The 16460-nt window shown below is 33.7% G+C and overlaps 2 protein-coding genes across 2 annotated transcripts; one reads left to right on the top strand and one right to left on the bottom strand.

The window, feature by feature from the left end:
• Positions 1–5373: 5373 nt before the first annotated feature.
• LOC120275182 (pentatricopeptide repeat-containing protein At4g14050, mitochondrial-like) lies at positions 5374–7450 on the bottom strand. Its single transcript, XM_039281703.1, is given in 2 exon segments — positions 5374–6990; positions 6992–7450. Coding segments are annotated over 2 exon segments (1839 nt in total). The 5' UTR covers positions 7370–7450; the 3' UTR covers positions 5374–5529.
• A 2089-nt stretch (positions 7451–9539) lies between these two features.
• LOC120275983 (probable monogalactosyldiacylglycerol synthase 3, chloroplastic) lies at positions 9540–11815 on the top strand. Its single transcript, XM_039282723.1, is given in 8 exon segments — positions 9540–9712; positions 10191–10352; positions 10430–10571; positions 10651–10875; positions 10956–11018; positions 11099–11173; positions 11261–11311; positions 11313–11815. Coding segments are annotated over 8 exon segments (1053 nt in total). The 5' UTR covers positions 9540–9590; the 3' UTR covers positions 11526–11815.
• The last annotated feature ends 4645 nt before the right edge of the window (positions 11816–16460 follow it).

A 16460-nucleotide genomic window follows, 5' to 3' on the forward strand; every position in this document is an offset into this window, starting at 1 on the left:
ACATGCACTGTGGATTGCTTTGTGAACCATGCATTCCTTGCTTAAATGAGTAATGAGTTATATACCATAGTAGCATATCTTTATGTATTACTTGCTAGCATGCTTTCGTAATCAAAAACTCCATCTCATGTCTTGGCCTTTAGATTTGGCTAATATTTCGAGTGTAATCCGGAGACGAGAATGTTATTCGCTCGATATTTGGATTCTTTGTTTAAAAAGGAAAAAAAGAGAGAAGGGCTCGTTATAAAATTCGGCAAAAATTTTGTAGAAAAATTGGGTTTCATTGCAAAATCTATGGAGAAGTAAAAAAACGAAGTATTTGAGGACACATATGCAAAATTGTGAAAATGTGCGAAAATATGAAAGCTCGAAGGTTTAACTGCAAAAGCCATGAAAAATATGAAAATATGAAAGTTTGGGGGTTCATTTGCAAAATTTCATAAAATGTGAAAAATGAAAAAGTTAGAGGGCCTCAATGCAAAAGAAAAGAAAAGAGAGAGAAAGAGGATTTTTAGCGAAGATGAGAGGTACTTTGGTAATTTCACAATACCACTTAAGCTTACTGTGATGTCTAATGCGATGTCGATTGCTTTCTCTTTTGGAGGGCCTCTTCATCGCTCTTAACAATCACGAGGCGGATTTAGCTATGAAGATCCTTTTAAAACTCTCTTTGAGCTATCGACCCCTGTTTGAGGCCATCGACTCTCTTTGGAGTGATGACAAATCTCTTTGAGCTGATGGACCTCGTTTGAGGTCATTAACTCTCTTAGGAGTGATAAGAAATTCCAAAACCCATAAACTCTCTTTGAGCTCATGGACCCTGTTTGAGGTCATTGACTTTCTTTCGAGTGACAAAAAATTCCAAAACCCATAAAACTCTCTTTGAGCTCATGGACCCTCGCTTTGAGGCCATTGACTCTCTTTCGAGTGATGAAAAATTCCCAAAAACCCATAAAACTCTCTTTTCGAGCTCATGGACCCTTGTTTGAGGTCGTTGACTCTCTTCGAGTGACGAAAAAAATTCCAAAAACCCATAAAACTCTCTTTGAGCTCATGGACTCGCTTGAGGCCATCGACTTCTCTTTCGAGTGATGAAAAAAATTCCAAAACCCATAAAACTCTTTTTGAGCTCATGGACCTTGTTTTGAGGTCATGACTCTCTTTCGAGTGATGAAAAATTCCAAAAACCCATAAAACTCTTTTTGAGCTCATGGACTCTATTCGAGCTCATCACCTATATTAGGAGTGATGAAAAATTCTAAAAACCATAAAAACTCTCTTTGAGCTCATGGACCCTATTTGAGGCCATTGACTCACTTAGGAGTGGTGAAAAATTTCAAAACCCATAAAACTCCTTTTGAGCTCATGGACTCTGTTTGAGGCCATTGACTCTCTTAAGAGTGATGAAGAAATTTCAAGATCCTCAAAAGCCAAGCATTTGAAAAACAAAAAGAGAGAGGATTAAATTAAAATCAAGGCATTAAAAAAAATGATAAATCAACAAATGAGCTCAATGACCTCAAGGATGAAGAGTTGAAGAGTTCACAAGTTGTAAAAAGCTTCACAAGCATAAAAGCCGAAGCTCATGAAAGTCAAACCAAGTTTGTGATTCATCAACATAGGGAATCCACAGCTTCAAATACAAATCAAAATCAAGATGCAAAATCAAAGATCCAAGTTTCAAATAAATCAACAAATGAGCTCAACGACTCAAGGGATGAAGAGTTGAAAGAGTTCACAAGTTGTAAAAAGCTTCATGAGCATAAAAAGCCGAAAGCTCATGAAAAGTCAAACCAAGTTTGTGATTCATCAATACAAAGAATCTACAACTTGAAATCAAAATCAAAGATCCAAGTTTCAAATCAAATCCAAGGAGCAAGTTCAAAGTCCAACTTCCAAGTTTCAAACAAGTCAACAAATGAGCTCAACAACCTCAAAGTTAAAGTGTTGAAGAGTTCACAAGTTGCAAAAAAGCTTCACAAGCCTGAAAGCCGAAGCTTATAAAAAAATTAAATCAAGCTCCAAATCAAATTCAAAATGCATGTTCAAAGTCCAAGACACAAATTTCAAACAAATCAACAAATGAGCTCAACAACCTCAAAGTTGAAGTGTTGAAGAGTTCACTAAGTCATAAAAAGTTTCACAGGCCTAAAGGCCGAAACTTATGAAAAGTCAAATGAAGTTCCAAATCAAGTTCCAAATCAAATCAAAGAATGTAAATTCAACAAGTGAACCCAACAACCTCAGGGAGGAAGAGTTGAAGAGTTCACAAGTTGTAAAAAAGCTTCACAAGCATAATAGCCGAAGTTCATGAAAAGCCAAACCATGTTTGTGATTCATCAATGCTGAGAATCTATAACTTAAAATCCAAATCAAATTCAAGACCAACTCAAAACGTCCAAGATAAACAAGCTCAACAACCTCAGAGTTGAAGCGTTGAGGAGTTCATAAGTTACAAAGAGCTTCACAAGCATGAAAGCCGAAGCTTATAAAAAAATCAAATCAAGTTCCAAATCAAATCCAAGATGCAAGTTCAAAGTCTAAGACCCAAGTTTCAAACAAATCAACAAATGAACTCAACAACCTCAAGGCTAAATTGTTGAAGAGTTCACAAGTTGCAAAAAAGTTTCACAAGCCTGGAGGCCGAAGCTTATAAAAAATCAAATCATGTTTTAAATCAAGTCCGAGATGTAAATTTCAAATGAATCAACAAATGTGCTCAACAACCTCAAAGCTAAAGTGTTGAAGGGTTCACAAGTTGCACAAAAGTTTCACAAGCCCAAGAGCCGAAGCTTATGGAAAGTCAAATCAAGTTCCAAATCAAATCAAAGTTGCAAATTCAAATGTCCAAGATACCAAGTCTCGAATGAATCAACAAATGAGCTCAACAACCTCATTGTTAAAGCGTTGAAGAGTTCAAAAGTTGCAAAAAGCTTCACAAGCATGAAAGCCGAAGCTTGTAAAAAAATCAAATCAAGTTCCAAATCAAATTCAAGATGCAAGTTCAAAGTCCAAGACACAAATTTCAAACAAATCAACAAATGAGCTCGACAACCTCAAGGATAAAAGCGTTGGAGAGTTCACTAAGTTAGTAAATAGCTTCACAAGCATGAAAAGTCAAGCTTTATGAAAAATCAAATCAAGTTCCAAATCAAAAAAATCTAAAAATGCAAAAAGTCAAATGTCAAAGATCTAAGTTTCAAGTTTCAAATGAATCAACAAATGAGCTCAACAACCTCAAAGTTAAAGTGTTGAAGAGTTCACAGTTGCAAAAAAGCCCTCACAAGTCTGAAGGCAAGCTTATAAAAAAATCAAATCAGGGTTCCAAATCAAATTCAAGATGCAAACCGAAAAGTCCAAGTTCCAAGTTTCAAACAAGTCAACAAATGAGTTCAACAACCTCAAAGCTAAGGCGTTGAAGAGTTCACAAGTTGCAAAAAAGCTCACAAGCATGATACCCGAAGCTCATGAAAAGTCAAACCAAGTTTGTGATTCATCAACATAGAGAATCCACAGCTTGAAATCCAAATCAAGATCTAAGATGCAAGTTCAAATGTCCAAAGATCCAAGTTTCAAATAAATCAACAAATGAGCTCAACAACCTCAAGGATAAAGCGTTGGAGAGTTCACAAGTTGCAAAAGTTTCACAAGCTCAAGGTCGAAGCTTATCGAAGAATTCAAATCCGGGCCCAAATCAAGTCCAAGATGCAAAATTCAAATATCTAAGACACAACTTCACCAAATTTTAAGTCATGTTCAAGATGCATATTTCGACCGTTGACGAAGACCAAAAGTCAACAAAAGTCAAAGCGCGATTTTCGGCAAAATAGTCGGAAGGAGATAAAAGGCTACAATTATTGTTGCGCCAATATGATTAAATTCCAAACTTCTTGTATTTTCAATGAAGTCTATGAATTCATGAATAAAATTTATTTGTTGGAATATGTTTCTTCACACTTATTTTCTTAATCGGAGGTTCCTGTGACAATGTCCAGGGTAATTAACATTAGAGGCTTGCCCCTAATGGAAGTCATGAACCCATAATCCCTTGAAGTCTACAAAATATTAATATTTGATTTGTGATCCATGCTTTTTAACCGGTCAATCCTAATCAAAGGCCGGGTGGAAAGAAAGGAGCCCACAATAGGATATTTTAAAAAAATATTTTCTTTTATTTTATATTTTATATTTTTTTTTTGCTTCTATGGTGCTTGTTTGTATGGTATGTTTTTATTAAGTAATTAATGTAATATAATGTTTGTATATATATTTGTAGTTTATCAATCATATTTTATATTTAATAAATATTTATAAAAATATAAAAATAAAATTTATATTTAAATAATATATATTTAAATTCAATGGTTAAAAGTGAAAAATTAAAAATGATTAAATCTATTAATAGTATGAATATAAAAATGTGAAGTGAGAAGAATATTCTTGAAATATTTTATTTTAGTTAAAAATAGAGAGGTGGTTAGAGCTTTCACCGTAGAAGCTGTATTTTTGTATACTGAAGCATCAAATATAGAGTTTTGAGCTGGAGATGGCCTAATAGTACTGAAATTGCCGAACAATTTGCAACTTGTTTTGTACTATTCAGACTATGGATTAATTGTTCAAGATTTTTTTTTTCAAATGTCAAGATTGTAACAATTAAAAAAATCAAATAAATTCAAATGGAAAAAAAGGATGGTTGAGGATTTAGGGGTGGGTTTGGGGTGGTTTATCCACATTGCATTAAAAATAAATAAAAAATAAAAAATGAGAAAAATCCCTCAGAACAAGGTACCCTGGGAGCAAATATATTTTATAAATGCATTAGGATTTTCTTGGACCCAATAATAATTATGGTTGAATTAGAAGTTGGAATTGGAACAGGTGGTTACAAAGGCTGAATTCAACTGTTGAAATTTAAATTTTGGAGATTTAATTGTTTATATGGCAGATGAATAATTTGCTTGTATTGCTTCTGTTAAGCTAACCATTTGAATTGAATTAATAAGTCCTTTATTAAGTTATGAAATAAGAATTCCTCCAACTGAAATGCACTTGTTCATTTGATTTGATCTGATCAATTCTAATTCAACTTCATCATGCTTATAAAATCATTAATTTGCATGTACAAAAAAACCAATAAATGATTGTCTGCAGACCCTATGATATAGAGAGAGTACGTCTTCTGGGGACGTTAGATCAACATCTAACGGCTCCCGACCTCCACTCCACCCAATTTGCCGCCACCCTAAAAAAACCAAGGTTTACTAAACCCAACCTTCACTTGTTCAAATCTACGGAAATTTACGTTTCGCAATATATATATATATATCAGAATAATACTCAAATTATAACATAATGGAAACAAATGGTTTAATTGGCAATATTTCAAAAGTGGCAAGCACAACCAGCCCAGAGCAAACTCAAATAATCTAAAAATTGAATGACTTATTCATTCAGGAATATCACAAATTTATAGGGGTATAAATGAAATTTTATATAACTGTGTCTGAGAAGACAACAAGGGAAAAGCTACCAGAAATCACCGCAAGAGCAACTGCCATAACTGAAATGGTGAAACCTTGTGGCATCTCTCACAACAATCTCCCTACTTGCAATGCTACTGATCATCTTCAACACAGTATGGCAATCATCGCAAACCCGGAGGTTCTTCACCACCCTAATCGTCGCCCCCGAGACTCCCCGGAGCAGCCCAAAGGCCACTGCCAACCTCTCACTATGCATCATCAGCTGCTGCTCCTTCTCATGCTCATCCAAATCATGCATCACTGAATTGGTCTCCGGCACATACCCTCTTTTCTTCATCTCAATCATCAACTCTTCTAACAAACCGACAATCTGAATTCTCATGTCATGCGGTGTTTCTCCGGCTACAAACATACAACTCTCTTTCCCCAGTTCAATCCAACTGTAACCAGGCTCTTTCTTGATCTCGTTATCTACCATTAACCTGCGAACATTCGTGACATTTGCCCAATCTCCGGCAACAGCATAAGTGTTTGATAAAAGTATATACATTGATGGGTCTTTTGGTTTTAAGCTCAGTAAATGGTTGGCCACTCTTAAGCTCATCTGAACATTACCATGTTTCTTACAAGCACTGAGTAATGCTCCCCATGTTGCTTCATCAGGTTCATGAGGCATGCTTTTAATGAGTTCTTCGGCTTCTGAGAGATGCCCGGATCGACTGAGAAGATCCAATAGGCAAGTGTAATGCTGCAATGACGGCATGATCCCATGCTCTCGAACCATTGAATCAAAGAAATTTCGGCCTTTCTGAACTAATCCAGCATGGCTACAAGCATATAACAATGCCACAAATGTCACTTCATTTGGCCTTACTCCAGCGATAACCATCTGATCAAACAGACTAAACGCCATCTCAGCTTTCCCGTGTTGCGCCTCACCCAACACCATCGTCGTCCACGAGACTACATCTCGCACTAGAACTCTCTCAAATGCAATCCTTGCAGAGTAGATATCGCTGCATTTTGCATACATGTCTACAAGTGCATTGCCGATGATCATACATGATTCATAGCCAAGGACCAAAGTGAGACAATGGAGCTGCCGACCAAGTTCTAATGCAGCTGTATCAGAAGCGGCACCGACCGCGCTTGAGAGAACAAATGCATCATCTAGTGAAACACCTTCTCTTCGCATATCAACAAACAGTTTGAGCGCATGGAAGCTATCCCCACTCTGCACCAACCCAGAGATCAGAGCAGTCCAAGTAAACACATCCTTCTCAGGCATTGCATCAAACACTTCAATAGCATCCGAGTAGCAACCACTGGATGCATATCCAGAGATCATGGCAGTCCAAGACACACGGTTCCTATGGGTTATAGTGTCGAACACCTTACGGGCATCACCAGGCAAACGGCACTTGGAGTACATATCAACAATGGCGCACTTCACAACATCGTCAGCGGAGTACGGCGAGGCTAAGAAGTAAGCATGGGCTTGCTTTGCCCAACCGAATAGAGCAGAGCCGAGCTGAGGTCTTGACGACGGTGGCAAGGACGAAGTTGTCAGGAAGAATGGCGTCTTGGAGGATCATGGAGCGGAAAAGAGGGAGGACGCGGTGGGGGTGGTCGGAGTGGGAGTGAGCGGAGAGCAGAGAGGACCAAATGACGGGATCTCTGTGCGGCAATTCGTCGAACAGGTGGTGGGCGAGACGTAGGAGATTGAACTTGCAATAAGCTTCGAGAACAAAGGTGCTGAAGGGCGGCCATAGGAGGAGACCGAGCTTGGAAAAGTGCGCGTGGAGCTGATGAACCGCCGACGGAGTGCTGCGCCGGCGCGCGGAGCGGAAGAGGACAATGAGGCGGTGGTGATCGGAGCTCATTCATCCCCTTCATAAGCACCGCTGTCTTTGTGCAAGGTCCTCGCACTTATGCTACTTTTGCATTTATACCCTGGAGAATATTTTAATTATGGGACAATACCCTCTTAACTTTCTTACTCCTCCGTTTTATTTTAACCGTCACATATATGCATTGCATGAATATTAAAATTATTATTAAAGTTTCTAAATTTTAAAATATACTTTATGATAAGACACTTTTATCTTTGTTAAAGTTATTTATTCACAAACTTTTTTTAAAAAAAGAAAAGCAAAATTAGGAAAAAAATTAATACTTGAATTTTTAAAAATGACTAGTACTCTCTCGGGTTTTTTTTTTACTTATCTATTTTAACTAATTCACACGAATTAAAACAGTTTGTTGAAGTTAGTAATCTAAAATTTATAAAAAATTATATTAACTTTTCTAATATTATCTTTTATTTAAAATATAATTTAATAGAAATATATAGCTGAATATGCTTTATTAGAAGTTATAGAAATACATTATATATAAAAAGATAAATTTGAAAAAACAATATTTAATGTTTCATAAACTTTTTTAAATAAACAAGTACTCCCTCCATTTCAAAATGGATGTCATTTAAAAATGTTACACAATAATTAAAGACAGTATTAATTTTTTTAAAATTTAGCATAAAAATCAACTAAATTACTAAACAATTTTTCTCTTATAATTATATATTTTTCATATTACTCTATTCATTTATATAATTTGTAAAAAATTATAAATAAATAAAATTAAAAAAATAAATAAATATAATTTTTATATTATAAAAGAACAACTATTTTTAAATAATTTTTTTTTCTTACAATGACTTGTATTTAATAAAAAATGGAGAGGAAGTAAAAGCATCAAAACTCAAGACAAATAAAAAGAACTAAAGGAATGGAATAATTTAAAAAAAAAAATTAATTTGACAATTTTAATACAAAATGGATGGACACGTGGGTGCATGTCACCTATTAGTAAAATATATATATATGGATGGACTCGTAAAACAATTACTTGTCTGCAAATAAACAAAAGCTTAGGGAGGTAAATGAAAACAAAAATTAGTACTAGGAATAAACCAAGCATAGAGATTCGGTTCCCGGGAATTTATTCGGAATCTTATAGCACAAGACACTCGCTATATAAACCCCAACTCCACGACGGTGAATCATCGGAGAGCTCCAAGCTGCCGGTAATGGCGGTGGGATCGCCGGCGAGGACCACTATAAGGGAGTCCATCTTCATGAAGAGGCGCCGATGTTTGTACTATGAGGTTGCTGGCGATTTGGGCCTCGCTGGGATCCGAGAGGAGGAGGATGGCTCGCGGCGCCCTAGGAATGTGTTGATCCTAATGAGCGACACCGGCGGAGGTCATCGTGCTTCAGCTGAGGCCATCCGCGATGCGTTTCTTCTCCAGTTTCGGCGATCAGTATCGGGTTTGTCGCCATTCACTCAATCCTCATTACTCTATGTATCTCTGTTTTTGGTTCTTTGTTCTATGAATTTCAAGCTCCATTTTATTGTAGGATTTGTTTTGTCTTAAATTTTTCATTTTAACGTTAATTTTTGTCTTATTTTGTATTTTCTCTGATTTTTAGAGAACGGAGGTGAATTGGATAGTGTTGTTACTAGATCAAGTTGAATGGTTTGGATTTCTCATTCGTATCAAGTTTTGTTCAAGAGATTCTGATGTTGAGCTTCATTTTAGAGTGATTTCTTGTCTTAAATTATGCTTCTTTTTAAAAAAAAAAAAAAAATTTGTCTAAGAATGGAGAATTTAGATAATGTTTGTTGAATGTTCCATGATGAAGTTTTTAGTCTGAAGTTTTTATGTATTTCAAAGTGTCATAGATCAAGTAGAATGTTTTGGATATCTCGTTCATATGATTTATATAAATTTTCTACAATTATAGTATTACAAGTGCTATATTTAATCCAAGAGATCATTTGTGAAACATCTTCAAAATGTTTATAAAATATGTGAAGCTCTTCTTCACAGTTTGCAAGGATTTTTGTTCTTTTGAAAAAAGTTTGAAAGGATTTTAGTATTTATAATGCGAAACCCAAGAAATGCAATTTGTATTGCAAACTCTATAATTGAGTTTTGATTTGATTCCTTTTCTATTAAAAAAAATTGTGAATCTTTTATAATTGCAGGTGTTTGTGAAGGACCTGTGGAAAGAGCATGCAGGATGGCCTCTGAATGACATGGAGAGGTCCTATAAGTTCATGGTGAAGCATGGTCATCTTTGGAAGGTTGCCTTTCATGGCACCTCTCCTCGTTGGGTCCATCGCTCCTACCTTGCCACCATGGCTGCCTTCTATGCCAAGTATGCATTCCTTTTTTATTGTTTTTGTTCAGAATTCTATTCTAATTGACATGCCCCCTTTCTATCTTGTTGACTTTGTTTAGTTAAGCTGGAAAGTGAGACACGATGGTGCTGGTTTCATTTATTCTCAACATAAATTCTTTTCAATATGAAATGATACTTAGTTTTGTTTATTTTTCAGTATGATATTAGAATGTTCTATTTTTAAGTGTCAATACATTGCTTTTACCAATCCTCAATCTTCTCAAGATACATTTCTGAATTCTAAATCATGCTGTGCTTTAAAGTATTTGAATTTTTCAGCCGAATAGTCTCATCAATCTTTTATACATTTGAACTTTAAAGTATGTGAATTATGATCACTGAACTTAGTTTTTTTGCTTACATTTTCAAATTTATTTATTTTTCCTCTTGATCACAAAACAGTTAAAATTACCATACTTCTAATTTGTTTGATGTGTTGTGATCAAAACTGAAGGAAGGTGGAGGCTGGCCTCAGGAAGTACAAACCAGATATCATAATAAGTGTTCATCCTCTCATGCAACACATTCCTCTGTGGGTGCTCAAATGGCAGGGCCTTCTGAAAAAAGTAGTCTTCATCACCGTTATCACTGACCTCAACACTTGCCACCCCACATGGTAAAACTATGCTGAATTCAAACAAACAGAACATCTTTCTTGTAACATTCAAGTTACAGAAGAGTGATATCATTCAGGTTCCACAAAAGTGTAACCAGATGCTATTGCCCCTCATCAGAGGTGTCAAAGAAGGCATTACTTGATGGCCTGGACACATCCCAAATCCGTGTGTTCGGTTTGCCAATCCGTCCATCCTTTTGTCAAGCAATTCTCAACAAGGTCTGTTTCTTTCCATCAACGTTGTATAAACTAACAATAATCATTGTTCAGTAGACTTGAACTCTAAATTAATAAGCAGGATGAGTTAAGAAAAGAGTTGGAGATGGACTCTCATCTCCCTGCAGTTCTACTAATGGGAGGTGGTGATGGAATGGGTCCTGTTGAGGAAACCGCAAAAGCACTTGGAGAAGTTCTTTTCGACGAAGAATGTCAGAGACCTAAGGGACAGATTGTAGTCATCTGTGGCCGCAACCAAGTGCTAAAATCAAATCTAGACTCAATTGAATGGACAGTTCCTACAAAGGTAATGTCTTTTTTCTTTTAAATTGCCAGTATTCAGTAACTGAAAGACCAACTCTAAACATGTCATACTTCTGATATCAGATAAGAGGATTTGAAATCCAGATAGAGAAATGGATGGGAGCTTGTGATTGCATCATAACAAAGGTTTCTTTTCTAGTCTATTGCTTCCCATGACCAAATTCAAGTTCTCTTTAGTCTTGTGTTGATTCAATCTTGTTACATAGGCCGGACCGGGCACCATTGCCGAAGCTTTGATCAGGGGGCTTCCAATTATCCTTAATAGTTTCATTCCTGGACAGGTAATATGAACTAAAGTCTAAAATCAGAATGCTCGCTCTGCTCAAGTACATAAGATAATAATCTTAATATCTCCTTGAAAACTACAGGAAACCGGCAATGTACCTTATGTGGTGGACAATGGAGCTGGGGTGTTCTCCAAAGAGCCCAGATGAAACAGCCAGTCTAGTATCCCGGTGGTTCGATTCGGGCAACAATGAGCTAAAGAAGTTGTCGGAGAATGCATTAAAACTAGCACAGCCTAATGCAGTGTTTGACATTGTAAAGGACATCCATGGGCTGGTTTTCCCAGCAGCATCCCTTCTTAACAAGGTCCTCTATCTCAATTTCCCACTGATAATTGAATGCCTTTAGGAAATCATCAATCATATCTCTTTCATTCTATCAACCATTTCATTGCTTTTTTTCTTTGAAATATATTATATGGAGATTCATGACAAGATTTATCTTCTATTAATATTTTCTCAGAAAGAGCTTCTCTTAAGAATTTTGTGATGGAAATATGGAGGAGGTTTTTAGACACCATGCATGTTCAATGGTGCTTCAACAATGCTTTTGATCATCCCCATCTCAATGCCTTTTGATCAACAATGCTTTTGATCATCCCCATCTCAATGCCTTTTGATCAACAATGCTTTTGATCATCCCCATCTCAATGCCTTTTGCAATGGGCGTTCAATGAATGCATCCTTGTACATAAATGGGTTCTTTTCAAATGAAATGTATATATGCTTGCTTCTTTTGTTCCTAATAAAAATTGTTTTTTTTTTCTAGTATTTTTTATGTGGTTCGTATACATCAAATCACTTTAACTTACAAAATAACATGTTTTCTATTTTTGCTTTATGAAAGCAATAACCAACGATTATAAATTAAAAACATATAAATTTACTTCAAAGAAAAAAACCTACAACATGTAGGAGAAGAAGAGATAATTTAGTTAGGGTTGAAAATTAAGTACAATAATAGTAATTCTGTTTGTTGAATTCATATTATGATAATAAAATTTTAAAATATATTTAAATAAACTCTAACTCGATTATAAGTTAAAATTAATTTACATTTTGATTCAATTTAGGTTGTGGACTGCGATATGATCGTCTAAATTCTATGACCACAAATACCTCAAAAATTTTCTCATAACTTTGACACATTATTAACATCCTGGCATTGGGATACAAATTCTAATATTTTCTTTTTATCTTCATATTAATCATTTTTTTCTCCACTTTAGAATGCCTATTTTAAAACACTTTATTATTTTACAATCACCCTTAGTTTTACTAAAGTAATTTTCTTTTTATTTAAAAATAAAAATACATAAAAGTAAAATAAAAGCTCCAATCAGAAAATATGTTATTTACAATTTCTTTAAAAAAAAAAAAACTAAACTCATTTTGAAGAATATCTATCAGTTTTTTTTTAAGTCTTATTATACTTGATACTAAAGCAATTTTTTATATTCTAATTTGGGTTACAATTTATTTGATTTTCTTAATTTTTTTTTCACATGTATATAATTTTTTTTTAAAACTCATTTGCTATTTTCTCAAGGTGCCATATATACCTCCATCCATTATCTTGCTAAGTTTCTCTCTATAAATATTCCATAAAACTAAATTAAACTTGACCACAAAATATTTATATTACCTTATAAAACTTCAAAATGAGATACTTCTCATGTTATTTAGCATTTCTCACAGTTTTCATTTGGTCTTCTAAAAATTAAAAATTAATCTATACTTTTAATAAAATTACATGGTGTTACATAATATGTTAAATAAAAATACTTTTTAAAAAGTATAAATTAAAAGCCACATTATCTACCTAAATTTATACACATTAAATAGAATTAAAGGCCACAATGTACTAATTGAATTCACACATCAATTTCCATATATATACACCTGCCTCCCTATCTTTCTCACTTACAATCAATTTTCACAATAAAATGAGTTCTATTTCATCAAAAAGAAAAATGTCACCGTGTGGTCCTCCACCTTACATATGTATGATTTATGTTTTTCCCAATAATTTTCAATTTATCTTCTTCATGCTTGGTGTCTCCTATTTTTTTTTTAAAAAAATAATTATGGATGCTAAAAACTAGCATTTTTTTCTAATATATATTTTAAAATTTTTCATTTTTTTAAGAAAATTAGTATTGAGAACCACATAATATTTAAGTTTACCAAAAATAACTCAATTATATATGTATATAAACACACACGGTTTGGATAAGCGACCGATGCACACCAAAATTTCCAACCATGCATTAGAAAAAGAGTCAAATATTTGAACTTCTACATAGGACTTAATCGCATTGCCACTCATATATTATAGCTACGCTCTCTATTTTATAGTTTCAAACTTTCACTACTAATAATATTTTTTCATATTTAAAGTATATATATAGGTTAATACCCGAATTGATCTCTCTACTTTTCTCTTTCTTCTTTGGCTCTCTTGAGATACTCCCAAAGATCCTCTTTGAAAATGGTTTCCTTGATCATTCTCTATAAAATGCAATTATGGTCGTATTTTTAAGAGTAAAAAGACTAGATGAGAGATTACGTAAAGGGGCTTTTTTGGATGAGCTTATAAAAAAAAGTGCTCTTTTTGACTTTTTGAAGCACTTTTTGGAAAAAAATCTGAATAAGTTAAGTCTTTATAAAAACTGGCTTTTTGTAGCTATAAAAAAATGTGCTTTTTGGGGTTTATTTTTACAGACTGATCCAAAAAAATCGATCGACACGATAAACCATCATGAGCAACTTAGAATAGTCTTTTTGGATCGCTATAGTGATCCAAACAGTCTAAATGGGTCATTTTCAAGAGTAGAGGGATTAGTGGGGCACATTTCTGAGTAGAGGGACCAAAAGAGAAGAGAGAAAAGTAGAGGGACAAATTCGGGTATTATACCTATATTATAGCTACGCTCTCTATTTTATAGTTTCAAACTTTCACTACTAATAATATTTTTTCATATTTAAAGTATATATAGGTTAATAATTTTGATTTTTAATATAAATAAAAATAAGAAAAAAATAACTATAAATGATTAAATTATGTAGAAATTATTGTTGATTAGTGAAATGAAATAGGAAAACAAAAATGGAAATAAGCTAGAAGGTGTGAAAGTTGAGGTTGCTCTCAAGTAATCCCTAGAGAGAACCCTAATATTACTGATCTTCAGGTTGTTGCTAAAATTTCACATGTGACTGGCCCATGCTGTAACCACATTTTTATTATTTCCGACAAGTATCGCCATGTTGTTGGTGTTCCAATGGTCGGATAAAAACACTAAATTGTTATGAGACTTTTAGTACCTATTAAATAAAAATAAAATAAAAATTATTGGAGTTCTCCCCAATTATTCTAATTATATAAAAAAATTTAAAAAATTTATTATTTAAGTATTTGTTCATCAAATTTTTAATTTTAAAATTTTTATTGATATAAAATTATCAAATTATCCCTTGTCTTTATTTCTTTGGGCTTGCTAACAATGGACTTGGTGCTGGTGGGCTAGAAGGATGGTGAGCTTGCGGGAGCAACTATAAACCCTTGTCAATGAGCGAGGAGAGTGAACTCTGATGCCAACAAAATAGGGTTATTTTAATATGGTAAAAATATTACTATGATAATAAAGATTAAAAAATTTTTTAAAAAATAAGGGATTGAAAAATTAAAATATGAAAAATTATCATAAATACTGATTGAGAAAATTGAGAACATTCAGGAAGTTATAAGAAACTTTCCTAAAAAATAATTGAGAATTATCCCTCGATTTATTATTATCATTAGTATTATTGTTTTGTATGCGTGAGTTAATTGCTTTTTATATAATTTAATTTACAACAATTTTTCAAGTAAAACAAGATGAAAAACAGTGGTCATTGCCAAAGCTAAACTAGATTAAATTATAGTGGAGCTCATCTTATAAACTAGATTTGAATAAAAATAAATAAATTAAAAACTTATTTTACAATGCATTAATATAAAACAAACTTCATCTTACTGTTCTCTAGAAGCAATGCTTTTCAGAAATATTATTTTAGTGAAGCACATGAAAAACATGAGCCAAAAAAAAATTTAAAATTTTGCTTTTGAAAAAAAATGATAAACCATATTTATTAAAGTAAAAAAAAACAGATATAAACGGCAAAATGACAAAATATGTATGTATTTCACATATACTGTTTTTAGAAAAATATTTTCAAGCATAAAAGTGTTTAAAGAAAAAAATAGAGGCAGTGTAAATTACTAAATTTGATATGTGTGTGTGTGTGTGTGTGAGTATTATGACGTTAATTAATATAAAATATTTCAAATCAAGGGCAATAAATTCCATGAAAAATTCATAATTAAAACTTACTAGTTTTAGTAAATTTAATGATCAATACCCCTTCCAAAATATTGTATAATTTCATTATATATTCAATTCATAATAAATGAATGATGTCTTCTAAGAGAGATTACTATGGGTGATAATGGAGACAAAGAGAGGATGGGGTGTGGCCTCCCTAACCCAACCCCCGCCAAGGATGGAGACAGGTATTCCTCATCCCTGAATCCTCACAGGCAAAAAAATTCTCCCTATGCCAATAAACCTACCCCCCATCCTCACAGGGATCCCCATGCCAATAAACCTATGAATTTTATATTATTTTTTTAATTATTAAATGCTAATACATCATGAAAAACATAAAAATCATTCAACATATAGTTCCATAAAATAACATATCAAAGAATCTTTATTTACAAAAATAATATTTTGAAATTTGTTTTTTTTTTTTTGAGAGATTTTGAGATATTTCAATAAATCTTTATTAAAAAATAATATTGTGAGAATTATAGTTGTAAAAATAATTAAAATAAATTAACAGGGACATGATTCGCTTAGGGGGCGGGGCGTTCATTTCACTGTAAGTGAAGGGAAGTACCACTTCCCTGAAGTGGGGGAAGTGATATCACTTCCAGGACTTCTGTGTTCATTTGTCGGAAAGTGAGAATAGAACCGAAGAATTTAGGTGTTGGATGAAGTTGTATGAGTTCAAAAAGGATTTTAGAAGTGAAAAGAAGTTAGTTTTTATAAATTGACTCACTTCCCCCCACTTCAGTAAAAAAAATACCACTTTCCCTCACTTCCCCCCACTTTCCCTGAAATGAACGCCCCCTTAGAGGGGAAGAGCACTCCCCATCCCAACCCCATTTAAGAAATCATCACAAGAAAAAAATTCAGAGAATCCCCATCCCCATTGGGTCGGGTCCCACAAGAATCAGGGA

The sequence above is a fragment of the Dioscorea cayenensis genome, chromosome 14, assembly GCF_009730915.1.
Source record: "Dioscorea cayenensis subsp. rotundata cultivar TDr96_F1 chromosome 14, TDr96_F1_v2_PseudoChromosome.rev07_lg8_w22 25.fasta, whole genome shotgun sequence".
NCBI classification, from domain to species: Eukaryota; Viridiplantae; Streptophyta; class Magnoliopsida; order Dioscoreales; family Dioscoreaceae; genus Dioscorea; species Dioscorea cayenensis.